Source organism: Lepisma saccharinum, chromosome 20 (genome assembly GCF_977018435.1).
Source record: "Lepisma saccharinum chromosome 20, izLepSacc3.1, whole genome shotgun sequence".
NCBI classification, from domain to species: domain Eukaryota; kingdom Metazoa; phylum Arthropoda; class Insecta; order Zygentoma; family Lepismatidae; genus Lepisma; species Lepisma saccharinum.
In genome coordinates, this window is record NC_139248.1 from 11,701,565 (window position 1) to 11,729,554 (window position 27,990).

Consider the following 27,990-nt stretch of genomic DNA (forward strand, 5'->3'; position numbering starts at 1 on the left):
ATACACAGCTTTTGAACCTGAAATGTGCTCAGTTTTTATGCCAAAATCTTGATTTTTATTCACCATAAATATGTGGCTTTAAGCATTAGGTATTTATTCAATACTTTAACAGGCATGTCCTTTATGCAAGAAAAAAGATATCAAGTAAGAAATCAAGGTGTATATTTTTATTCTGCTGCTCATCTTCAACTCTTACAATGCATCTGCTGAAAAATTACTTGACCAATTTTGTTATTTTTACAGAGTTATGTATATGCAGAGGTGTATATAACAAACAAATAAAATCATCTCTTCACATACATTCCTTGAAGTGGTCTCTTTCCTTACAAAAAGTGGAACAATAAATCATGTTGCATCAGTCTTCGACACAGTTCATGTCAAACTTCTAGGAACAAAATAGATAAAATATAAACTACTAGCTATTCTGGGAACAAGTCAAAATATAAACTTTCGCATACAGCAGGTATCACACACAAATTACCTTTCGTTGCATATGGCCAACACTCCTGCACGTTCGTCATGGTAACAATAAGCTATTATTGCTTCTGTAGCAAACCACTAAATGCCCTCTCAATTTGATATACATGGCACACTCGCACTGTGAAGTTACCGATCGTTAAGTTGTCTGGAAACCTTCAAGACAGGTTCTTGTGGGAAAGATTGTTCATCAGAGCGTTCCAGACACTTTGGTTCGGATGCTTTGTTGGTTATCCGAACTTGACATGTTCTCACTCCCGTTACTTTTGGATGCACTTTCATCACTTGTTCCGTTTTGTACTTTCACCTGCTTCTGTGTCTCCTTCTTCCTTTTCTCGGCTTCATTTTCATCCCAAACAGCAAATCCTTGCTTTACGAGCTCTTCTGCTATACTTACATCCTGAGGAAAAGAGCAGACAAATACTATCATAACTTATTGAAACTTCATGCAATAGTAGTAGTAATAATACCCGTGGTGCAAGAATGAGGGCCTGGGCATACCTACCGATTGCCGGCCATCTGATAATCAGTCAACCCAGGTGGTGGGATAACATCCAACCAGTTACGGGGTGACGTTTGGTCAGCACGACAAACCCCTAGGTTTTCATGACCGGGTTACGCTACTCATTTGTAGCTCCAATGTACTTAAGGCCAAAATCTCAGGAGAAAAGTTATTAAGTTTCCCCCAGGAGATTCAAACCTGCCGGAGCCTAAAGCATAGCACCTTAGACTGCATAGCCACAGAGCAGGACTTCATGCAATAGTACACTACAAAGAATTCTTCTATCCAAAAATCAGGTTTATCCAAAACAAATTTGAATAAATTTAGAGGAACATTTTTATGTCAATGTAATCAATATTTGAGTGGTTTGGGAGTAAAACTTCATGAAATATAGAGAACACAAGTGAAAGTTTGTCCATTGCATTGTGGCTTATGCCAGATGTTACTGTGTGTTTTTGCCAACTACCGGCTTCTGAATAGACCTTATGTGCTAATGCGTGAGCAATAACACCTAATGTTACCTCAAGTTTGAATGGAGTGTGGGTTATCAAGTTTTACTCCCAAGCTGCTAATTTAATAGCTACAGGAGCAATTCCATATTATGCGAGAACCAGATGAACGAACATAACTCCAAAAATGCGATGTTTGGTGTTTCTAATGTATCTACTCCCTTTAGAAGAGCTCTATTTGGAGTCAGATTGACGTTATCTCCAAGGAAAATTGGTCAATTGAAGATAAGTGACTCCATTTTACTGCTGAGGAGAAGAAAAGGAGAAGCGACGATCCAACTCCAAATAGAGGAGATATATTAGAAAATTGAACACTGCATTTTTGGAGTTACGTTCCTCGGGGTCTCACATGTACAGTACATGTCTAACCTTTTGGAGCCCAAGGCAATTTTCACAGGTAACCCCCTTGGTGCCCAAGCCGATTTTAAGCAAAATGCAGTTTCAATTAAATGTGTGTAGATCGGAGGCTAATTGCCCTAGAGAGATGAATGATATACCGTTGTACGTGAAATGAATCACAGATTCAGACGATATAAAATTTATGCACATCTGGTGTATATATATGGAGGGGGAGGGGGAAAAAATCATTTTTTAAAAACAATTGGGATTTCCCCTCGCCCCCTGAAAGAAATGACATGAAAAGGTCAACATTGTTCAGATTATTGTTCATCTGAAATGAGCATAGTTGGGCTTTTGTTTTAAGATAAGCTAATCAGGACTATGCTACAGTTTTAAAGTGGGATCAGAACAACTATGTGCCTCCTCCATGTATTAAACCCTTGTTTACAAGGCAAGAATACTACCACTATGCAAAAAAAATTCTATTGTATTACCATCCTGAACATTATTTTCTGGGGAAATGTTAAACAAAAATGTCATAATAACAATGCAGAACCTCTTTCCTTCATTAAAAAATAAACATACTAGAACTTAAGAATTGTGCCTTCATATTTTTGTCCACACAATACATTTGCTTTTAACATACCTGTGGTTTGTTGGTATCATACAATTCTATGCAGGGCACTGGACTTCCCTCCCTCCTCCTCCTTTCGCCTGGGCCACTGCGCTTGGTCTCCTGGTACGAATGCACTTTGGCCATCAGGGATTTCCACTGAGCAGCGTAGCTCAGCTCTTCAAAGAGATCCGCAGCCTCTTCGGACCATGCAGCACCACTAGAATTACACACACAAAGTGAAATTCCTGGATATATATTACGCATAAGTCAATTAGTTACACTTTAACCCTTAAATTCCAAGCTAATTTCCGTGGTATTGGTCTCAAGGCTGAAACTTCAAATTGTGCACTACTCTAAATAAAAATTCTTACCTTTGAAACTAACGGCTGTTTTGTTATAGTGAGTCACTGAAATTGGTAGATGAATAGTTTTTCTGCAAAAATTCAAATGAATTTTATAAACTCCTCACAAAAAATTCGGAATATTGTTATATTAGGCAATAGGTGATAGGCATGGTTGATTGATTGATTTGGTGTTTTAAGTCCACTTTATGCACCGTAAGGCTAACTGCCTACAGTTTAAAGTGGGATCCGAAGCACTATGTGCCTCCACCAGGAATCGAACGTAGGAGTGATAGGCATGCTGGCATATGTCTGCAGACAGACAGATATCATTGTAGATTAGGCATACACAGGAGATGTACTACGTGGAAATTTTCAGCAAAAAATGCAGGTTCTGGTCCTGGTCGAGCCTGCATTTTTCGCTGAAAATTTCTACATAGTACATCCCCTGTGTATGTCTAATTTACAATAATTAACATCTCTACACTGGGAGGAACCAGGCAACGTCGAAGTCTACTGTGTTTCAAAGGCAACAGATCCCATTGTGGTAGCACTGGCAGAGACTATTACATGCAGGTAAAACAGCGATAGCAAAGAATCAGGCGAGGCCAGACTGGTTCGGTATGCCACCTGGGTTCGAGTCCTGGTCGAGCCTGCATTTTTCGCTGAAAATTTCTACGTAGACAGATACCATGTGTTGTTGCATTTCAAGGCTGTGCTTATCACCTAATGCCTAACATAACAATATTCCAAACTTTTTGTGAGGAGTGTATATTTGTATAACAAAAGAATTTCAACTGTAGTTGTGGTGTGAATTAAAAAATATAGACTTTTTCCAACGCCAATGTTCTAAATATTGGCTGCAATATACTGGGTGTTTCGTAAATAACTGAAGGGTTACAAAAATTTATTGCAAGTAAACTATTGAACTTAAGCTACTGAAACCAGTTCAGAACAATCAAGGAACGCAAACAGTTTGTGCGTATAGGTTTTAAGCCGAGACGACACTCAAATCACCCTCATCACTCACAGTGTTTTGTGCAATGTTTTGGTCCCTTACACAGTGTGATTTCTTTTTGTGGGGTTTTATCAAAGACAGGATATTCCTCTCACCAATGCCGCGTGATATCACAGCCCTATGTTAATGCAAGTGTGGTAGGAAATAGACTATTATGTCAATGTGTGACCATGTTACCCATGGTGCACACATTAAACATTTGTAGGTGTAAAAAAATTGAGTTCCTTGTTCGTTCTGGACTGGTTTTATTAACGTAAGTTCAATACTTTACTTAAAAAAAAATTTTGTAATCCCTCAATTATCACTGCACAACATGAAATTTGTCCTTTAGACAGTAGAAAATGTGTGATTCTAATGTATTTGTGCATGAGAAAAACGAATCTACAATTTGTTTACGTGTATCATGTATAATTTAGCCAAAAACACATCATTTGAAAGTTACGTAAGAAACGTATGGTACAATAGCCGAAAGTGTTCTCCTGTGTTACAATGAATGAATGCTCGAAATTATACATTGGTATAACAGGTTAAGATGTATGCAAGAAGGTTACATGAAATACTGTTGCTTCCTCTGTGAGTGGGACAGAGATAATCATTATGTCCGTAAACACTGACTGCTACTACAGGCATCAAGAACATATCACGAGATCTAATTGAGAAGACTCAAAATTTGGGATGCGGCAACGAGGAAGAAGCTATTTTAATATAATCAATCAATCAGAATGTATTTCTGCCCCATTACACATCAAGATTGGTTTGATGAGAATCTTCGTCAAAGAACTAGGCCGAGAAGGCCAAGCTTTCAGGTACCTCTGGACAAAATTCCCACGCTTAAGTGAGGCAAAGGTTAAGAAAGGTGTGTTTGTTGGCACACAGATTGGAGCTGTTTGATTCTACACTTTCTGACCCAGCAAATGCAGCATGGCAGGCATTCAAGTTGGTGTGTTCTAGTTTCCTGGATAATGTCAAAGCACACAAATATGAAGTCACTGTTCGTGACATGGTGCAGTGATTTCATATCATGGATGGGTAATTTCCTTAAATTACAATTTCTGAACTCGCATGTGGGCTTTTCCCCAAAAAACCTGGGAGCAGACAGTGATGAACATGGGAAAATTCCACCAGGACATTGCTGTGTTTGAAAAGATGTTGGAACGGCAGTATGCTTGCTGACTATTGTTGGTCTATCATCAGGGAGACCCCTACAGATATGCACAAATGTAAATGTTCCACAACGTCATGTTCGTAGGTATTGTTACTGTGTTTTCTTGCTGTACAGTGTATTGTAATATGCCTATCACACATACTTGTAGCAATGCATCAGGTGGCTGTCCAATGAAAATGATACGTGATAGAAGCATACAGTTTTCACACTTCAATTCTGTATCTTTTGTTTAGTTCAAATCACATGATTTCATCTAAAGGACAGAAAATGTCTTCAAATTTGTTGTGCAGTGTTCTTTATGAAACACCCAGTACTTCAAAGATTCTATGCTGAACACACTTCCTTTCCATTTACATGATCTTGGAAACATTAACCAAGGTGCAGAAATTTTGAAATTTTGTACCCTTAGTAAATGAAGACAGAGAGTTTTTGAAATTAATAGGATATAACCATTAAATTGTGCAATGCGGAAATACGAAATTTCAAAATTTTACGTAAGTAAGATGCAGTATGTTTCAAATTTACTAATTCAAATTAACGCTGAGCAGATACCACTTTGAACGGATACTCTTAGTGATTCCCACCAATAGCAACACTTGAAAATTGTAACAATTCAAAGTTGTTCAAAATATGGATTTATATTATTGAGTGGCTCCAACTATAAGCATCAATTTAGCATATTTTTAGTTTTAAAATATTAAAAAAATTACATCAGAATATAAAAATACCTGTTATGTAATCATAAAATAGTTTTTCACACGAACTTGCATAATTTCCAGAATAATTAGACCCTGTGCAACATTCTTGCTGATGATAAAAATGCGAGAGAAGATCGGTCAGTATTGATAAATAAAATGTAACCAATCCTTTCCAATACCAATAGCATTGGTATCAACTGATATTGATACATCGGCATCAGTATCGACTCATCCCTAATTCAAATCCGTCACACATAATGATCTAATCATACCTTGGCTTAACTTTGGCAAGAAGGCATTCTATGGCTTGAAATCTCAGCCTTAGGAAGTCTGTCCTTAGTTCAAATATGGATTTCTTCTTCTGGATGCCAGAGTCTCCGTAGTCGACGTAATACAGAGAAACTTTGGATTCACTATCGTCGTAGTCATCTTCTTCAACGCTGACAACCTCTGCCCTGTACCACTTCTCGTCAAAACTGAAGGGAGCTGCCACGATCTGCCCAATACTTATCTGAAACGCACAAAAAGCATAAGCACTGATGATTAGAGAATGGAGTCTGGCACAAATCCCAATTACGCAAATTGTTTCATTAGGGTTTTAGTAAATTAGTACATTTTTGTTTATGTGACCATCAGATGTTACTTTTATTATGTCTATTTTGATCACAAGTGCCTAAAATTATGCGATTGATTGATTGTACTTCATTCTTCTGCTACTTTTGACTAATCGTAAAGATGAGGATGAAAGGCGATAAAGATGAAATGGATGATCACGAACACACAACAGTGAGGAACGTAAGCCCCCACAGAGGATTTTACTGGCCTCGAGTCCAGACGACAGTGCCTCGCTTAGTCTGTAAAATACAGTCCAGGGTGTACTACCTGGGAAGCAGGTTGACATTTGGGTGTCCTTACATCTCAAACTCTATAAAAGTACCAGGTGTGCCGGTTAATAATTCTTAATTGATCCGAAAGAATAAGTGTATCTGGGGAGAAAGGTAACAAATGCTTTATTCAAAGTATGTGCCATCGCTAGCTATACATTTTGCCCATCTGTCCGTCAAATTGTGGATGCCCTACCAGAAAAATCGTTCACATTTTGAGGTGATCCAGTCAGCAAGCGATTGTTCGACATCTTCGTAATTGTTGAAGTGTTCCTGGGAAAGTGAGTGAGACATCGATGAAAACAAGTGTAAGTCTGAAGGGGCTAAGTCTGGTGCGTATGGGGCAAGAATTCCCAGCCAAGTGCAGAAATGGTGTCTCTGATGCCTTTCGCTGTGTGCGATGAGGCGTTGTTGTGCCGCAAAATCACTTTTCCGTGTCTTGTCGTCCAATCTGGATCTTTCCCATGGCATGAAAACTACCAGATATGGTTTGGCAACCAACAATTAAATTCTCTACCAGTCGTTGTTGCATTTGCGTATCGTCTTCGTCCAACAGTGCTTGCAATTCGGCATCTTGGAATTTTTCTTTGTCTTTCAAGTCAAAATCACCACTTTTGAATTGTCGAAACCAACACACACACGCATCTTGCACTAGGACATTGTCACCGTACGTTTCCACAAGGATACGATGGCTTACACTCGTGCTTTTCTTTTGATTGAACAAGAAAAGCAGGATGTGCCAGTGCCGCACATGCTCCTTATTTGGCATGAAGGTCGACATGTTTACATACACAAACCCAATATCACGATCACTCGCACTCGGTTGCACATCCACGGCATTTTGACAGGTACTGGCCTGGCAACACACTGACGTAACAGTTGAGACTGTGCACCAACCCTTGCTTCCTCCGCCATCCAGCAACGAAATTAAGAATTATTAACCGGCACACCTGGTACTTCAATACTGTATGGTAAATTGGGGCAACAGTTGACTGTGGTCTTTTTGCTTGCTGAAACAGGGTTCCCTCTCATTTAGCGAAAACAAATTCTGAGACTTTTCCAGGTTTTCCAGCTATTTCAAGTTTATTTCCAGATCATTCCGTAATGTTTTAATATACTTTCCAGGCTATTGCTTTGAGAGGAAATATGAAGGCAAATGTTTCCAGCTGCAAGAAATGCCATATGTTTAGACATTTCTTTCGGCTTATGAACACTTGTATGAAATTGAGGTTTACAAATATGAGATATCCATATTTGCTGCAGGTACAAGAATCATATTTAATATACCCAGACATTCCAAGGTCATTAGGAACCCTGGGAATGCGTGGCAAATTTCCAGGCTAGAATATTAACAAACTCGAAAGGACATTGAAAAATCTTGGTCTATCCCCTCCCCCAATTAAATCAAATTATGTATATTCCTTACCTTAGTTAAAATATGCAACTGCCTGTTTTCTTCAAGCGCATAATATTCAGTCATCTGCTCCACTAGGCGATCCATCTCAACTGATCGTGGCCCGATAACCTGTGGACAAAAGAAAATTTAAGGAACACGAATCTGCCTATATTGGACTTGAACAAATTATGCTGTAGTTATTAAAACGTTAAATTTTTACATTCCTGGATATTACATTTTCGTTCCCAACAAAGAAAGAACAGTGTAAAATTTTCCCACATTACAACTATGTCGGAAAGTCCCCTGAAGAATATATTATGCAGGTTTCACTGAAGTTAGTACACAGCTGATACAAACTTATAAAAGCATACAACTTTGGTTACAAAGTAATATCTGGCAAAAATTATGGTTGATTGTACCAACATTTTCCCCTCCAGGGAACACCGCCTTAAAGTAGCACTGACCGTGCGGGCGGAGGGGTTTGTGTGCTTTGATGAGGCTGAGAGCTATGCCAGCGGTAGAATCTACCGGCAGGGTCACCCATGCTGGACAGGTCTCAGAAGAGAAGCCAGACTAAGGTGTTCTACAACGTCCCATCTTTACCATATCCTATCCTAATATTCCTTCCTAGTCCCAAATACTGCTGCCTTGTAGTCATAGAGGGATCTATAAAGGCTAAGGGAAGAAAACCCTAACAGAAAATTACCTGGTCCTCCAGGTTGGGGGTTGGCATGAGGCTGACAACCTTATCCGGAAAAAATCAATCGTTCAGAAACCACAACTTGTGCCTCGGAAAGTGGATCAACATGATGACGGACCAGCTAAATGGATAACGGACATGAATATGGGCACGTGGAATATAAAGACAATGCTAGCCCCAGGAAAGATGCAGGAGGTAGCACAAGAAATAGAAAAAAAAAATGGTATACAGATAGCAGCAGTACAGGAAATTAGATGGGTTGGAACGGGTAGAGTAGACAAAAAAGACTTCACAATGTTTTATAGTGGAACAGAACAAAGGACAGGGCAGAGAGGTACAGGCTTCATAATAACTAAAGAAGCAAGAAAAAGTATACTGCAGTTTGTGCCAGTATGTGATAGAATAAGCAAGCTCAGAGTTAAAGGATCATTCAGAAACATAACAATTATAACAGTGTATGCACCTACAGAAGACAAAGGTGATCAAGAGAAAGAAGAATTTTATGATAAGCTGGAGGAAACATTAGAAGAAACACCTAGATATGATTCAATTATTATCATGGGAGATTTTAATGCACAAATTGGCAAGGAGGATAGGAGAAAAGGAATAAGTGGAGTCTATACCTTACATAGAGAAAGCAATAATAATGGCAATCTACTCTATCAGTTTGCAATGAGAAACAAAATGATAATAAAAAGCACGTGTTTCCCACATAAAGATATACATTTGGGGACCTGGAGATCCCCAGATGGAACAACAACAAACCAAAACGACCATGTTTTGGTAGGTCACAGATATTCCTCCTCAATCACAGATATTAGAAGTTGCAGAGGACCTAACTGTGACTCTGACCACTTTCTTTTGAAAGTAAAAGTTCGAGAGAGAATAAGAACAACACAACAGACAGAAAAACTAAAAAGAATAAAATGGAATATGCAGAAATGGAAAAAAGAAGAAATCAGACAAAGATACCAAGATGCAATAGCTCAAAAAACACAAAGTTGGACAGCAGAGGAGAGGAGCTCAACCGAAAAACACTGGGAGAAAATACAAGGAACTCTAAAAGAAGTAGCAGACAAAATAATAGGAGAAGATAAACAAGTAGGGGATAAAATGTGGTTCGATGAGGATTGTGAGAAAGTAATAAAGGGAAAGAACGAAGCTAGACAAAAAATGATACAAAGAAAAACGAGAGGAAATGTCGAAAGGTACCGAGAAAAAAGGAATATAGCTAATAAAACATGCAAACAGAAAAAGAAGGAGATAATGAAGAAACAGCTGATGGAGATAGATGACTTCGAGTAGACAAAATGAAACAAGAAAAGTATATACCACAATCAAAAAAGTAAATAAAGGATACCAACCAAAGGAAATTGGCTATAAGGATAAAGACGGAGCAGTGATAGGAGATCAGCATAGAAAATTAGAGAGATGGGCAGAATATTATCAAGAACAACTAGGAAAAAAAGAGGAACTAGTGGGAACAACAGGAATAGATGGATACAATGAGGGAAGCATTGAAGACCCACCAACAATGGAGGAGATAGAAATAGCAATTAGAAAAGCGAAAAATAACAAAGCACCAGGAGAAGATGGTATAATAATAGAAATGCTAAAGATGACAGGACCGACAATGAAAATTGAAATCCATAAACTCCTGGAACGGATCTGGAAAGAAGAACAAATACCGGAAGGATGGAAAGTTGGAATAATATGCCCAATACACAAAAAAGGGGATCGAACGGAATGTAGTAACTATAGATCAATAATGCTGCTAAATGTGGTGTACAAAGTCCTTACCAGTATTATTAATGAAAGACTGAAGAAATATACTGAAGCTATAGTAGGAGAATATCAATGTGGATTTAGACCAGGCAGGGGTACAACAGATCAATTATTCGTTATACAACAGATAATTGAAAAACACTATGAATATGCAATAGACCTCCTAATTCTATTCATTGACTACAAAAGAGCATTTGATAGTATAAGGAGATCCGAACTGAGTAGAGCTATGCAAGAATTAAAAATCCCCATCAAGTTAATAAATTTAATAGAAATGACAATGGAACAGACCAGAGCAAAAGTGAAAATAGGGAATGAAACAAGTAGAGATTTTCCATATTACAGAGGAGTCAAACAAGGAGATGGACTGTCAACCACACTCTTCATTCTAGCATTACACGTGGCCGTTCAAAAGGTAGACAAGAGAGGATCAATTTTTACAAAGAGCACTCAAATATGCGCATATGCAGATGACATTGCAATAATAGCACGAACAGGAAACGATTTAAAGAAAACATACCAGAGATTAGAAGAAACTGCAAATAGGTTAGGACTAGAAACAAATGTCAATAAAACAAAGTACATGATTGTTACCCAAAAACCTGACAAATATAGAGAGGAAAGAATAGAAATAAATGGGAAGGAATTTGAAAGAGTCAGGTCATTCCAATACTTAGGGCTGATCATAAATGAACAAAATAAAAAAGATAGCATGATAAAGGAAAGGATATACATGGGGAATAGAGCATATTATGCAAACATGCAATTATTAAAGAGCAAACTAATAAACAGGAATCTCAAAATTACCATATATAAAACGCTAATAAGACCTATAATAACATATGGGTAATGAATAAGACAGAAGAGGAAGCATTGCGCAGATTTGAGAGGAGGGTGATACGCAAAATATATGGACCGGTTAATGAAAATAATTTCTGGAGAATAAATACTAATGAAGAAATTAACCATATACTAGGGAAAGAGGATATTGTCAGATTTATTAAATCACAAAGAATGCGGTGGCTGGGTCACGTACAGAGAATGGGAAAGGATAGAATGCAAAGGAAAGTGATGCAAGAAAAAATCTATTCAACAAGAAGAAGAGGAAGACCAATGACAAGATGGCTAGATGGTGTCCTGGAAGATTTGCGTCACATGAAGGTGAAAAGATGGTGGGAGATTGCAGAGGACAGGAATAGATGGAGGCACATAGTTGAGGAGGCCAAAGCCCATGAGGAGCTGTAGCGCCATGTGGTAAGGTAAGGTACCAACATTTTCAACCTGCTTACGTGAAATTTAGAAATTTCGTATTTCCACGTTGCACAATTTAATAGTTAAATCCTATTAATTTCAAACATCCACAATCTTCATTCACTGGGTCTCCGCTCCAGACGCTGTACCCTTAGTGAATGAAGACCGAGGATCTTCGAAAATAATAGAATTTAAATAAAGGGTGATCCAGAAAGGATGCCCGATATTAATTGGTGATCATCACTTTATTTTTGCGAATAATTGCAAGCTACAAAGACAGAGGTGTGACACACATGGGGAGTTTGACGCAAGATATGTCAATCAGGTTTTGAATGTCACATCACTCATCACTTAGGTTTTGAATATCACATTACCACCGTTGTTGGAACACTCATGCAACCAAGCCACGAAGCTATGCTGCAATGTATTCTCCAGCATAGGCACAGGAATAGCGGCGATTGCATGGCGGATGTTAACCTCCTATTCCAGGATCGTTGCTGGATGGGTTTCACAGACCCGGGACTTCAAGTATCTGCACAAGAAAAAATCGGCTGCAGTCAGATCCGGCGAACGTGCTGGCCAAGCCACGTCGCTACGTCGGGAGATGAGGCGGCCCAGAAAGAGGTCGCGCAAATTGGCCATGGAAACCCTGGCTGTGTGTGCCATTCCACAATCCTGTTGGAACCATGCGATCTGAGGAAGGCGTTGGAGCGCCGGCACGAGAAAGTCTTGGAGAATGGTTACATATCACTCTAAACTGACAGTACACGTTGCACCAGTGGCATCTCGAAAGAAGTATGGTCCGATGATTCCTGATGTACTGATCCCACACCACACAGTTAACTTGGGACTGTGCAACTCACGCTGATGCAATCGGCGCGGGTTTTCTGTACCCCAGAAATGGCAATTCTGTTTGTTGACCGACCCCGATAGCAAAAAGTGTGCCTCGTCAGACATCAGAAGGTTGTCGACAATGCGTGCATCTTGTGCCCACATGTCGAGAAACATGACACAAAACTGAACACGTGCAACTTTGTCGGCTGGGGTCATTGCTTGCACTATTTGCACCTTATACGCTCGCGTATGCAAATCCAAGTGTAAAATGCAATGCAAACTGCCATACATCACATGCAGTGCTTGCGATCTGCGGTGCACTGATCTTCGTGGACTTCTCTGGATGTCGGCCTGTACACGGTCGATGTTTTCCTGTGTCCTTATGGCTCAGGGTCAGCCAGGAGACGTGCTTTTTTTGTACTGAACCCTCCTCGTGCCACTTCGCTACCCAGCACCGAATGGTGTGGCTGTCCAGTGCGTCTCTGCATTGGCCTAATCGACGGAAAGCTCGTTGGGTTGCTACAATGGACTTGCTTCCAATAAACAGCTCCACCGTGCGAACACGGTTTTGCACATCGAAACTGATTCTCCCACTAATCGTGCACACGCTTCACTGCCGCCAGCGTGCACCGACCAGTATTGGCTTTGCAGTAGCCAATCGGAATCGGGCATCCTTTCTGGATCACCTTATATTAAATTGTGCAATGCGGAGATCGAAATTTCTAAATTTCACGTAAGTAATTTTAAACCGCGTTTACCACCTCCATCATGAATTTTCAAGCTAGTTTTGTAAAATATATAAAAACAAGGAATTTGTACTTGTGACTATCTGCATCCTTTAAAGTATGCAACAGAAACCCCCTTATCTAAGTTCCACGCCTAATATAAAAAAATTCAAGATGAGTATGCGAAAAAGTCTCCTCCTGAAGATAAAATTACAGGTTAACATCATCAGAATAGGGAAGTTGATATCGAACAACATATGACCAGCCTTACTTTGGCTTTTAAATGCAATGAAGATTTACTAAACGGAAAATGAGACAGACATGCACTGTTTAGAAAACGTTTCTCCTCACCTGAAGCCAAAACCGTCCAGGGCTCTCCACAGCTGAGACGTAGACTTCGAGGAAGCCGTCACTACCAGCTGGAACCAATCTTTCAGAGGGGTGGTCCTCAGCACGATCAGACTGAAACATGTACGCAATACATTATAGTTTCTGTTAATACACGTAAACTGCATAAAGATTTGCCATTCCATAAAGTTATCGATATTACACATATACATTTATCCAGCACAGTCAAAAAATAAATTAATAAACATTTAAAATAAAAAGCTGGTCTGATCCATTACCCCCTTAATTGATACCAATTACTGACAATGTGGCAATTAAAAATTATTCTCATTAGTTATGAATACCAGACTCTAATGGTAGAATGAAATGGAGAAAAATAGATTATGGTAAGAATTACTTGTAACTGACATTATTTCGACACAAATTACAAGTTATGCATTTTCATAACTTTGGATAGGTAAAATTATAATATGCACTACCTCAGAGTTCTCACTTCCTGTGAGATAGAGTTGCCGCCCCTTGTATCTAGGTGACCGACTGGATAGTGACAAATCAATCTTCTTCCGTAACTCTAGTTCCTCTTCTATTTTGTCGTCAATCATCGACTTAGCTACCGCAATCTGTTCAGTGGTTCCTTTAATAACAACACGGCGTTCGGCATCTGAAAACAACAGCACAATTGATTTAAGTCTGCCATGAATCGCAACACTCACTTGTATGAGGCATATTTTTAAAGTAAGTACAGTTTTGAAATTCCGCACTGTGTACCTACATCTGTTGGCAAGCCACAGACGCCATTGCGGCAACAATCGATCGTGTATACATTTGCTTTTGCGTATTTAAAATGCCTCCGCCGATTGAGAATCCCGCCGAATGTGAAATACGCGCTGTTATTCGTTTTCTTAGTGCTAAAGGCGTGAAAGCAGTTGAAATTCACCGTCAGATTTGTGAAGTGTACGGACAAAACATTATGAGTGATGGAATGGTACGCAAATTGGTAAGAGCTTGCAAAGATCGCCGAAAGGATGTTCATGACGAGGAACGGAGTGGGCGACCCTCAGTGATCACTGTCGATATGGTGCAGAAAGTCGACGAAAAAGTGAAAGAGAAAAGATGCTTCACGATTTCTTCGTTATCAGAGGACTTCCCTGAAGTTACAAGAAGTGTTATCTACGAAATTGTTACCGAACGCTTAAACTTTCAAAAATTTTGCTCACGATGAGTACCAAAAATGTTAACTGAGGTGCACAAAAGCAAACGTTTAGGTAGCACCTTGAATTTTCTTGTGCGTTATGAAGCTGAAGGTGATGCGTACTTCAGCCAAATTGTCACAGGCAATGAAACATGAGTGGCCTACGTTACACCCGAAACAAAACAACAATCCATGGAATGGCGGCATTCAACATCGCCCAAGAAAGTGAAGTTTAAGCAGACGATAGCCTCAAAACGGCCATGTTGCAGTGGCTGTCATCTCAGGCGGCAAACTTCTATGACGACGGAATACAAAAGTTTGTTGTTCGATATGATAAGTGCCTTAAAATTGGTGGCAATTATGTGGAAAAGTAGATAAAAGTGTGGTCTTTCATGTAACAATAAAACTGTTACAAAAAGTTTACTTGTTTTTTGTACATATCAAAACGGTACTTACTTAAAAAATACGCCTCGTACAAAAGAACTGTTGCATGGAACATTGCCACAAAGTCTTGATGAGGCTTGGTCCATTCCATTCCATGAACCCTACTATCATATCAGGCTGATTCACCAGATGTCACAAGTGTTTATATTCAAATTCTTTTGTTGTTAAGTTCGCAATTATCTCAAAAACTGGTTGCCAAAATTTGTGGGCCTGTCCCTGGGCTGCGTTCAGAGTTGGACTTGTGTGAAAGATTTCAGATTTGAACATAAACACAAGTAATATCTAGCGTTCCAGCCTGACAACTATGGGCAAAATTGGCCACAGTGTAATTGCAATTATATGTTCTCAAATTTTACATTTTCTCACCTTGGCCCCTGGAAAATGCACAATTGAATCACCGAAACCGATAGGCAAATTAGCGCCGATTAGCCTGTCCAGTTTCCCGCGGCCCCATTTCTCTCTCTCCTTTTTATGTGGAAGGAGAAGATAAGAGTTGGTGGGGTAGAGGTACCTTGTGGGCCTGCCCTTTCTCTCTCTATGTGGAGGGGCCCAAAGAGAGAGAGAAATATAAAAGTAGGGAAAGAGAAAATTAAAGGGAGGAAAAGTGAAGGGAAAGAGCAATCAGGGGTGCCAGGTTTCCTTTCTTCTCTCCAAGAAAGGTTTGATTTGATTTGATTTTAAAATTTTGGGTGCGTCAGCACTAAGGCTATTTTGCACCCGTCACACTATACGGGGTCCAGCCCCTTATCTTTACACATAATAACTCTAACGTTGCTTAATTAAAATCATAAAATATTAAAATGTTCTGACTTTCGTTAAAAGCTGAGGCTGCAAAGAACACTCAGCACACATAAGGACAAAAGAACAGGACAATACAAACAAAATTATACTGGCCATAGGGCCAGTCGCCAGAGCCTCGTTAGTCTTCAGTCCAGGGTGTACTAACGTGGAAGTGAGGTTGACATTTGGGTGTACTACGTGGAAGATCACCCCTTACACCCCTCTCCAAGAAAGGTGAAGAAGACACCCTCTCCTCTTTCTTTCTCTCTCTCTCTCTCTCTTTCCCTTTCTCAGCTTTCTTCTTTCTTTTTCTTTCTTGTTTTCCCTCAGGCATGGCATGCCTGGGAGAAAAGTTCCCCACTGTAACCCATCATCTTTTTTTCTCTTTCTTTTGGGATGTGGGGATGATGACCGCCACTGCCACACCACGCCACGTTTCCTTCTTCCTTTCTAGTTCTTTTTTAAAGTTACTTGGAATTATTGTATATCTGTGTAAGGATTCTAAGAAATGAATAAAAAAATGTATTTCTTGTGGTTAGAACTTCTGTATTCAGTCAACAAATCAAATAGAATACTTACTAGGATCTCTTGTGCTACCAGCCTGATCGACCACCACTTTTGCACTAGAAGCCCTGGATATTAAACGGATATTTTCACCATTCCTTCCAATAATCCTGCCACAGGCTTTCTGTTGAAAAACAAAAAGAGAAATAATACTGTTAACGCAACAAGGTTTTAAAAAATAATTCAACACTAATCAAAGACCAAAGATCGCCGGCCCATGCGGTGGAGTGGTTAGCACATCACGCTATGATGCCAGGAGTTCCAGGTTTGAATCCCGGCCTGGGCATGGATGTTTGGGAGTGTCCATTCATAAATTTCATAATGCCATCACTCATCCCCATCTTCGCAACTTAGCCAAAAGTGGCACAAAAAGCGAAGTACAATAACGCAAATCAATCAATCAAACTAAACAAAGATCAATGTCCAAAAGATATTACAACTGAACACCCTAAACAAGCAAACAAGCATTTCCTTCCTCTACTCTGTTCTGGGCATTAAAAAAAAATCCATGTAAATTGGTTTAGTTTTGGGTCCTTCAATTTTCTGACTACAAGTAGATTCAGATTTTACACATAATTCTTCCAGCACATGGTGTAATATTTTTTTAAAAATGGAGACAGAGCAAGTTTAATGTGGGTTTTAGAAGGGTTTGAGATTTAAGTCAAACACAAAAGGCCATTATTCTGGTAGAACAAAAAGTGGCATCAGGACATGCACACCATCCTTTGGACATTTATATTACGTATTAACATTGTTACATTATACATGCATGTTTGTAATTGGCAAAATTTCGGTACAAAAACAGAGTCGATTTCAGGTTCAAAAGCGGTAAATAAAATAAAATATCGGTGTTATAGCGGTGAAAAATTGTATGAAAAGTGGTATATAAAAAGACATTTTGATTTTGAAATTGTGAATATAATCCTAAATTTGATTTAAAAACTACACTTATTCCACAGAATTAACATTTCACTTCTAATAGCACATTTATGTAGTTATCAGAGTATTAAGTTTATTTCTGTGTAAAGGAGTCCATTTTTGCTTCTCCAATATTAACAGCAGAATTAATACATTTTCCGGGAATTACATAACTCTCGGGATAATTCAGACCTCAGAAGGTGTCGCATCGGTGAATAAACCTTGAATTTCGTGTTTAAGAATTAATTTCACTTTTTGCAGTTCATTTCGCATTATTTCGTGACAAAACATGGTCACAAAATGCATCTCACACCTTTCAAATCATGAAAAATTAACCCTACAATGTGTTTTTTTCAAATTTCGTTTTTTTGTCAAAAACGAAATATGCATGCCCCTAGTAATTGGTTGTGCCATAGAAAACGAAACCTTGTATTTAGATATGCAGATATTTGAAAATAGGCTCATATTCATAATGAGTAGAGCCCGGAAGTTTGGCAAAATGCCTCTTTATATCTACTGGATATATTGATAAAATTTTTCCGGATATACGTTTTTTATGTTGTTTCGAATGTTTTAGAAGCCTTTTCATTTTGCCTATTTGAGACCCCACTGCCTATTTTAATTATAATGCCTTTTTTGCGTATTTCAATTAAATTGGAACATTTTTTTAAAAAAAAGTGTGTATATAAATTATTTTTCTCCCAAAAAACGTTGTTGGCATTTATTTTTCCGTTTATTATGTGAATAATTTTCGCCTTATTTAAGTAATATTGAACTCACGCATGTTTCAACATTGCTGAAGGAGAAAAGTGTGAGAAAAAAGTATTTCATGCTGAGTTAGGATATTGCCTTTCGGTTAACATTTCCTTGTGCATGATTGACTGCTGAAAACCTGTTGCAGAACATCTGCACAATTACGTCATCACGTCCAGCGTCCGTGTCAGGAGGTTATTGACAAGAAACAGCACTAATGCCCAAGGGCCTTTGCATGGATTCCAAAATCAAGTTCTCTATCTATAGTTTAGTTCTGCACTTTGGAGGGAAAGGATCGTGTAGTTGTCATCATGCCGAAATTTAGTGTGCCATTAAGTGGTAAGTTACACGGTTACGTGCGTGAATTTGGGGAAAATTGAAATGCTCTTCCCAATGTAGATTTTAACATTTTGCCAGAAATTATAGATAAAAGTAAGCAACTTCCAAATGTGCCTTTTTTTTCGGTTTATTTTGCCTTTTTTTCATTTTTAGTGCCTATTTTCCACATTATAAATGCCTTTTTGCCTGCCTATTTTAACGAAAATAAATGCCTGAACTTCCGGGCTCTAATAATGAGTTTAAAAAATTGCTAACCATTGTTATAACTGTATCTTTAGTCAAAATGAAAATAAATGTCTGATGAAGGAAGCGTGCGTTCTCATGAAACGTCACAACGAAAAATTGTTTCCTTATGCTTGTAATAACCGTAAACTACAGGAAAATAATTCTACAATGCAAGCAATGCGTACATACAAGAAAAACTATTACTTTTTTAGTAGCCAGCCCTCATTTTGCCATCTTTTCCTGCCATTGATGTTCTTTTCTTAGGAATACTGGGCCAAAGGATGACCCTTACTTACAAGGCCTTAATCAACAATACATTAATGAATTCTATGCACTGGGGAATTGGGTTACTGTTACACAATGGCAACTGATTAGCCTGTAGTTCCATTATAATTTTCTTTTGTCACAAATCCCTGAATATATCAAGGTTCCACTAAGTGAGTGTGCATTAGTGTACAATAGTGTGTCAGAAGTTACACAACTAATTCTGATGGTTTATAATGTGAAAACTGCAAAATATATTCACACCATGAGAACCATTTGTACCCCCTCAGGACGAAATTATATATATATATTTTAATTTTCACACAACTTACGAATAAAACAAATGTCACCAACCTGAGGAACCCACATTTCAAATGTTTCAATAACTGGTTGCTTGGTAATAAACTCTTGAATAAGACGCTGGGCATTGTGGGTTGCTTCCACTGATCCACGAATAATGCAGATTCTGAAATCATCTTCGTCACCTGAAATAAAATATTGCAATGAGTTTATCTTATTTATTTTTGTTAAAAGATGATACATACACGCATACATACCGTGTTTCAAAAGTCCCTCAGGGATTTTGAAGTTTGTCCATGCATTAGCAAACCAACAAACAACAGATCAAAGCATGCCAATGGGTAGGGAAAATGTACAAGTTTGATTGACAGATGCCATGACTTAGTTACTTGTTTCTCCACTAGGAGGCAGAAGTGTATAAATATGATATTTTCAGGTGAACAGGAAGCTTTTTGTGTTTTGCTAGGTCACCTGACCTTACTCCATGTGGCTTTTTTCTGTGGGGTTATGTTGAATATTGTGTTTACATGTCTCTTTTACCAAACGATTTACCAGAGTTTCGACAAAGAATCATGGATGCAGTTGCTACGATAGATGTCGATATGTTGGAATGTGTGTGGCAGGAGCTAGATTACAGGACTGACATTTGTCGAGTCGCCAAGAGAGGACATATCGAACATTCATTAAAATGTTTTTCAGTTATGTACAGCAAAATATCACAGGTGATTATACATAAGTAGAATAAACTAGTGAATATACTTATCATAGTATTTCCAGCTGCAAATATTTAAAAGAAAAGGACATCGGAAAAGAACACTCCCCAGAAGGGTACAGAGCAGAGCCCCATTGGGGGATTCAGAGGTGAAGCTTTTGTATATGGGATTGAAGGTGCCTGTTTTCATCTCAAACCTGTTTTAAAGATCTTAAACAAGAACATTTGCTCTCGTCACTCCTTATAGCCATTCTCTTTCTCTCACAGTTTTCATTCTACAATGCCTTTACAAGGCATTGTAGAATGGCCGCGGTGGCTCAGCCGGTAATGCGTCTGACTACCATGCTAAAGGTCCCGGGTTCGATCCCCGGCCGGTTCAAATCCGGGAACTTTTCTAACGGTGGAAGTGGCCCCGGCGCCCACCCAGCGTCGAATAACATGGGTACCTGGGGGAAACCCTGGGGGGTAAAGGTGGTCAGGGGCGTGATGCTGACCACATAACCCCCACTCACGACCGGATCAAGAAAGTGTGGGGCGTTACCCTCACACCCCCTATATGCCTTCACGGCATGGTGCTATGCACAGGGGAACACTTTACCTTTTTTACCTTTACCTTTACAAGGCGAGTCACCCCTGGAACGGCAGTTAGCTCGGCGGGAAGTAAGATTGTGTCTGTCAGCATTTAGACCCACAGCTGTACGCTGACAGTCGCACTGTATGCATCAGTGCTTCAGTATCCAGATAGCTGGTGTCCAGTTTGCATGTGTTTGTGAAGTGTTAACAAGTGTTTTAGTTTGTTTTGTTTTAGTTTATGTATTATTGGTGCTTTTCTGCAGTCTAATAATGCCACGCTATCCGTACAATTTGAAACAACGAAATTTTATGCATGACTAAAATATGTTTTGCAGCAGAATTTCCAGATGTTCCCGTTCATGCAGAGACATATTGTTTGGATACATGACATCTGTGTGGCTACCAAGCTTTCAAAACTGAAACCATACATAAGAAGAATTGAAAGAAAATATCAGGAGGGAAATTGAAGCAACTTTGGAAGAGGAACTGATATGTGTTAGTGAAAATTTCCTTTAAAAATGTTGTAAATGTGTGGATGCAGGAGGACATCATTTCCAACATTTCGTGTAATAAGACACTTGCTCATTTTAATTGTAACTGTCAATGCAATTGTATGAGCATATTTTATTACATAGCTAGCGGCTCCAGTTACATGGATAATGCACCCTGTTTGCAGGCGATCTTACTTTCTGTCACACTAGCTGCAGTTCAGCAGGTGACTAGAGCGAAAAAGGTACTGGATTTTTTTTTCTTTTAAAAAAAACTTCATTTTCTACATTAATAATTCTAGGATGTTCAGGAAAAGGCTCTCAAGTCTGTGATTGTCTGTTGCTTTCATCTGAGCGACACTGAATCAATTACAGAAAATATTACCAGCATAATTTTATACTGGCCATGTGTAAAGATTCTAAACAGTGATAAATCCAACATGTATATCATGTCTGTAAAGGTAAAAAAAAAGGTAAAGTGCTCCCCTGTGCTTAGCACCATGCCATAAAGGCGTAGAGGGTGTGTGTGTGTGTGGGGGGGGAACGCCCCACACTTTCTTGATCCGGTCGTGAGTGGGGGTGATGTGATCAGCATCACGCCCCTGACTGCCTTTACCCCCCAGGGTTTCCCCCAGGTACCCATGTTATTCGACGCTGGGTGGGTGCCGGGGCTGCTTCCAACATTAGAAAAGTTCCCAAATTTGAACCCGCCGGGGATCGAACCCGGGACCTTTAGCATGGTAGTCAGATGCATTACCGACTGAGCCAATGTGGCCATCATGTCTGTAAAGTGTGATATTATAAGAATAAACATAAACTGTCTGTGTAAAATTGCAATTTTTAAATTAAGTGCTTCTTTCCCAAACAGATCAGAATTTAAGTATGGAAGAACATTAGAAAGGCTTCATGAGTGAAGTAAAATGAAATAAAGGACACTACTGAAAATAAATGGCAAATAAAGCACTTTATCAGTAGTCACAGATTTAAAACATGGTTCTTTAATAAAAAATAAAAGACATTTGACTTATCAACACATAGAATTACGAAAATTTCAATGATCAACTTGGTTTATTTGTAATGAATTGAAACCAGCACAACGTACGTTCCTCCTTGAAATTAATCCTGGTCTCTGAGGCCTCTTGAATCTCCTTAATATTGCTACCGCCTCGTCCTATTAGCATACCAACGCTCTCTTTAGGCACTTTGACTTCGACTGTCGTTTGACGTGATGTCTTGACATCTTCGAGTTCATCTTCCTGAAGAATAAAATGGAAATCATTACACAATTACCTACATTAATTTTCACAAAATATTTATGGCCCAAGTTCAGATTGTTTACTTCCAAATTTATCATGGTTCACAGGCATGGCTCGATTTCTAATTATGTCTTGTAAACACATACGTGCGAGCCTTAGTGATTACTTACTGCAAGTTTTCTGGAGAACGATATTTTCCATCCATATACTCCTACATGATTTTTTTTGTTTCCAAGCAGTCATTTGTTTACTGTAGTCTTGGATATGGACTGTTGCTGTCTTCATGTGCTTCAGGTGTGAAGGGATATTTCGTGGCTAAATGCTTTTGTTGTTAGGTTAGGGGTGTCAGAATTGGGGCTCTTAACATTAATAAAATATTCCAAAATCCTTTTATTGTTAAGTTAGGTGGGACAGGTTTAGAACTCTTAGCATTAAAGCAATGCTCCTAAATGTTTTAACCCTTAGTACGCAGCGCGGTCTGACGAAAGTAAGCCCAGTGTCGCCGAGGCTTTGAGCGGGAAATTTGAATTCGTATACATAATTGAGAAAAATCGTAATAACTCTGGCACTATGGGACCAATCTACTTCGGATAACTTTTGTTTTGCAGGCAATACATCGGTGCATGCAACCATGTAAAATTTGGATGCTCCAACCGTAGGGGGGTTACGGGCGGGGGCTGCATCCCCCGAATTTCAATGAAAAAACATAAAAATGTGGAGTTTGCCCCCTCTTCTCCAGCTACTTTGGGGAGAAAACCGGAACTTTTGCTTTTTTTTTTTCAAAGAATAGACCTTCCGCAACAGAATGAAACTTGATTCATGTTCGTGGGTGCAATACAATTTGAATAATAAAGGCAAAACTTAAAACTCGATCGAATTTTAGCCAATTTGCATATTATTCATAAAATTGTTATAACTGACACCATGGGACCAATCTACTTCGGATAACTTTTGTTTTGCAGGCAGAAGATCAGTGCATGCAACCATGTAAAATTTGGATGCCCCAACCATGGGGGGGGTTATGGGCGGGGGCTGCATCCATCCAATTTCAATGAAAGAATCATAAAAATGTGGACTTTGCCCCCTCTTCCCCAGCTACTTTGGGGAGAAAACCCGAACTTTTGCTTTTTTTCGTTCGTACTTGCATCTTGTGTAGCTACTGTGAATCTTTCTTCCCTGTTGACTCGGCTCTTTGTGGAAATATGTCCGGAAGGAAAGGATTGTGCGTTAGGGAAATCGATGAGCTGTTATATGATACGAACTGTTTTATGGTGAGGACTTTCCTAACAGAGGAGGGAAGGGACCCTTTGCAATCGTTTGTTTTCTCTATACTTCTGGATAGACGCACGCTTTAGACTCATGCTTCTGGCCTCTGACTATCGTCAAGCTTCATTGCATTTCTAACAGAGGGGCGACAGAAAGCTGACACCTGCCAAACCTCATCCAATCCCCTCTCTCCTTGCCCCCCCCCCCCCCCCGCGCCACTACTTCAGCTGGATCACCAGAAAGAAGAATGTGTGCCTTATCAGTACTAAATCACAGCGTTGGAAGCTTGGAGGAAAACAGCATTGTAAATACCAAGCATTTATTGTGTCTGTCAACTGAAGAGCGAACACGTGTTTGGGTGAGCCCAAACACGTGACATATTCCGAGAAAGGAGGAGGGGGGGAATTTGAAATTTTCAAAACAAGATTGCAAAACAAGTTCCCGAACGAACTGTCAGTGTTTCAACCTCAATATACAAATATAAGTGTGGCAAACCCTCGATAATTGTATCTAAAGCTGTTTGTAACATATGTGTTACAGCGGCTACAAGGGACATACTTTTTTTGTAACATATGTGTTACGGCGGCGAACTAAGGGTTAAACACTTGATTACATAATATCACGTCTCAAGCATGAAACCCCCTTCAAGCCTCAGACGAAAATCCACAAAAACTTGTGTCCAAGTCGGCCAAAAAATTGAGAACAGGTGCTTGTGCAAGCTACATTTCAAATCATAATACCTCTGGTAAATAATTAATTAGTGAAGCTTTTAAGCTAGAAAGCTTCAAACGTACTCCCACAATCGTGTCCAGCATGCTAAATCACTTCCTAATACTCCTATAAAACTGGCGAAAAATCATTTAACATTCGGAACCATTACTTTATTTATTTATCATGAAATACAATAGGTTTCATTAATTACTTCTAAGTGATGAAACATACTGATCCTTTAAGAGCACATTCATGTTGCATAATCCATGCTGAATAAAACAAGGTATGACTCGTAACACTACTGTTCTTACAGTTTCCAGCACACTAAATCTTACTTAGTGATATTCGATATACAAAACACACATATCCTTTTTCGTTTCTCACCAAGTGAAAGTTGTAGGTAAGAGGTCAGTTCTTAGTAAGAGGGTGAAAAATATTTTGGCAACATATCCAAAACTAAGTGCTGGAATTTCCTAAAAGAGGGAAAATAATTTTTCAGAAAAAAAGTTTATATTTCTTCTAATTACTCAAACGTATGGGTCCTTAGCTTCATCTGTGTTAAACAAAATGAGATAAAATTAGTAACTGTGCCATTTATAGTTTCCGAGATGGCCATGAAATTTATTTAGAGCAGTACATAACTTGAAACCTCACACTGAAAATGGGATCAGCATGTAAGAGTTAGAGAAGTCAAAGAAGAATTTGATATTTTTGCATTGGATGTATAAAGTATTGAAAAATGAAAAAAAATAACTATTTGTATGAAAAATAGACTAAACCTCGGGCCCAAGTTCCCTTTGTTTTATTGCGATTTCATTATGCTACGTATGCAATTTTTATTTGGTTCGATATTGATTCAAATCTGGGTAAAAATGTGATATCGCCCAAACGGATTTCTTCAAATTTACAGGGGAAACTACTTACTGAAATCAGTTTCTGTAACATTCTCGAAGTTCTTCGAGGCATTTTCTTTTGCGGAAACTGAAAACTTCACCATAGAATGCTGCAGAACAAGAAATACACTTTTTATGGAAGGAACTTGCATTTTCTGACATTATGCCGTTGTTTCCATTATGTACCTGCACATGGCGAGAGCGTTGAAAGTCACGCAGTCTCGCCAGTGTTTCCAAACGTGCCTTTTTTATTTTTTTAAACTATGCTTACCTAACCTAACCCAACCTAATCTTGCCGGAAATGGTCCGTGGGGCTATCGTGAATGGTTTTTGGGGCTATCCGTCAATGGTGTGTGGGGCTATCATGAATGTTTTTTTTGGGGCTATCCATCAATGGTTTGTGATGACATAATGAACACAAAAGTAGGTGTTTTTCGGTTAAGAAGGTTGAAACACTGCATACCCACTCCAATTCGACAAAACACAAGCACGACGCGCGATGATCCATGACGAGTGCACCCCATATTGTCTGTTACCCAAGCGAAACAAGGAAGGCAAACAATGACTCGTAATATGAAAAGTTGACACTATTTTATAGAAAAAGGCATAACTTCACCTTAAAGAATCTTCTGCAATGCAGAATAGGTAAGTATCAATACTAAAATTAACGAAATAAACGAGTGAGAGGTGTTCAGGCGATATCGCATAATTACCCAAATCTGTTAAAACATATTGCAGAGTTTAGCGATTACTTATTGCGTGTTTCCTTGACACTGGTTTTTCACTTCCCTATACTTCTATATAATTATGTACTTGCCAACAGCCATTCGTTTACTACCGACTTTGTTACAAATGAATGCTCTCGTGGTTAGGTTACGCAGGTCAGTTTAGTTCTCTTAGCATTAAAATAATATCCCTCAATGCTTTCTAAAAGAAGGTTCTAAATCACTTCTACATTCATTCCCACTAGTCTACGATACTTACTGTCACTTCTATCAAGGGAGAATACCTTGTTCATGGGGAGCATGCATGCATACATAACATAATTTTAAAGTTTATTTTCCAACATATAACGTAATTTTAAACATAAATAACTTTTTTCGAAATCCAAATAGTGCTCATTACTTTAAGGAAGTTTCAAATTTTGTGTGGCAATGAATGCAAAAAATCTACGATAATTAGTCTTTTATGATTTGAAAAAATCATAAAATAATCAGAACCGTTACCCATTGAATGCTTACATCTTATAGGCTATCATATTACATATATTATTTATGGATGGGTAACATTATAGTATAAGGGAAACGGATTTCTTCAAATTTACAGGAGAAAGTATTTACGGAAATCATTTGCTGTAGCATTGTGGAAGTTCGTGAATCTAGTTTTGATCCATTTTAATGCTAAAACGACAATCTCTGTCCGACACGCTGTTTCTACTGCTGCAATTTGCTTTCTGCACGAGAGTACAATGTTCCGTGTGTTAAGATGACGCAATCCCATAGTCAGTGTTTCAGCCTCGCCGTGTTTTTCACTAGAACATGACGTGTCGAGTATTTTTAATATTTTTTTAACTATGCTTGCCTAACCTAACTTAACCTAACCTTACGGAAAATGGTTTTTGGGGCTAACGTCAATGGTTTGTGACGTATTAGCATAATTTCAAATCCGGGCATGAAAGTAGGTATTTTCCGGTGAACGAGGTTGCAGCAGTGCATAAATCGACAAAACACTCGCACAACTCGCCCTGAACCAGTACGCTATCGCCCACCATAATGTGTTACAGAATCGAAATAACAAGTAACAGTAAGTACTCGTAAATGTAAGAAATAGACATTATCTTAGTTAGAAATGCATCATTTCTCCTTAGGAAATGTTCCGCATTCCAAAATAGTACGTTAGCAATGTAAAAAATATGATTTATTGGTGTTTCCCTTATACTATAATAGTACCCAATTATGTTTAATGATGTACAAAGAGACTGAGGACAATACGTTAATGTCATACATTACCTTTCTCAGTAAGAGATACAATAAAGCTGCACTAACTCCTGATAAAGATACCCCAATTAGAATTGGTAAACTGATTGTCCTTATATTCCATGCCATACTTTCCTCTTGCAAACCATTGGTTTTTCACAACTCTGCTCTTTTCTATTCTGAAAAGAAACCAAATACTTGATAAGATACACTTAAGACATACTTCTGTACTGTATGTCACGGGTCCCAAAATCGTACAAAACTCAAACGACTCCCACATTGTGGGTAAAGTTCTAAATGTGTCGATGACAACAATCGTGTTATCTCATAGTTTGCATAATGAAACGGCAAAAAAACACTAGTAAAGCCAAAATTCTTCCTTGTATTATTATTAACAGAACTAACAATGCAGTTGCATTCTCAAGTAAATGAAATAGCAACTTGTTAACTGTTCGGTTTTTGTGACATCAACAAGTTTTCCCAAACCTATACAGAAAGTTTCGAGTTACCACCAAGTCTACATGAACTATTACCGATTTTCGTACGGTTAGAAGTACATAAATTAACCATTCACGGTATGATCAAACTATAGTATTAAATAATTTTAGCACAATGAAGTTGGAATTTAACGACGTGTAAATGCAACTTACCTTTGAATGTTATCTGAAAACATTCGACACTTTTTCGCTCGTGAATGTGTGCCAGGAGCGCTTGAGAGTGCGCGGCGCGATTCGTCGTTCATTTGTTA

General features: G+C 38.7%; 2 protein-coding genes across 2 annotated transcripts in view; both read right to left on the minus strand.

Annotated features, from left to right (window-relative positions):
* The window catches only part of MFS3 (major facilitator superfamily transporter 3), a 304,225-nt gene that overhangs the window by 215,526 nt on the left and 60,709 nt on the right, over positions 1-27,990 (minus strand). The window lies entirely within an intron of this gene.
* LOC146003726 (tudor and KH domain-containing protein homolog) lies at positions 146-27,978 on the minus strand. Its single transcript, XM_083142118.1, has 11 exons — positions 27,893-27,978; positions 27,276-27,421; positions 22,243-22,396; positions 19,422-19,552; positions 16,584-16,692; positions 14,068-14,249; positions 13,592-13,702; positions 7,976-8,074; positions 5,938-6,176; positions 2,474-2,660; positions 146-877 (listed from the first exon to the last, which is right to left on the minus strand). The coding sequence occupies exons 2-11, from the start codon at positions 27,369-27,371 to the stop codon at positions 668-670; spliced, it is 1,518 nt and encodes a 505-aa protein (XP_082998244.1). The 5' UTR covers positions 27,372-27,421; positions 27,893-27,978; the 3' UTR covers positions 146-667.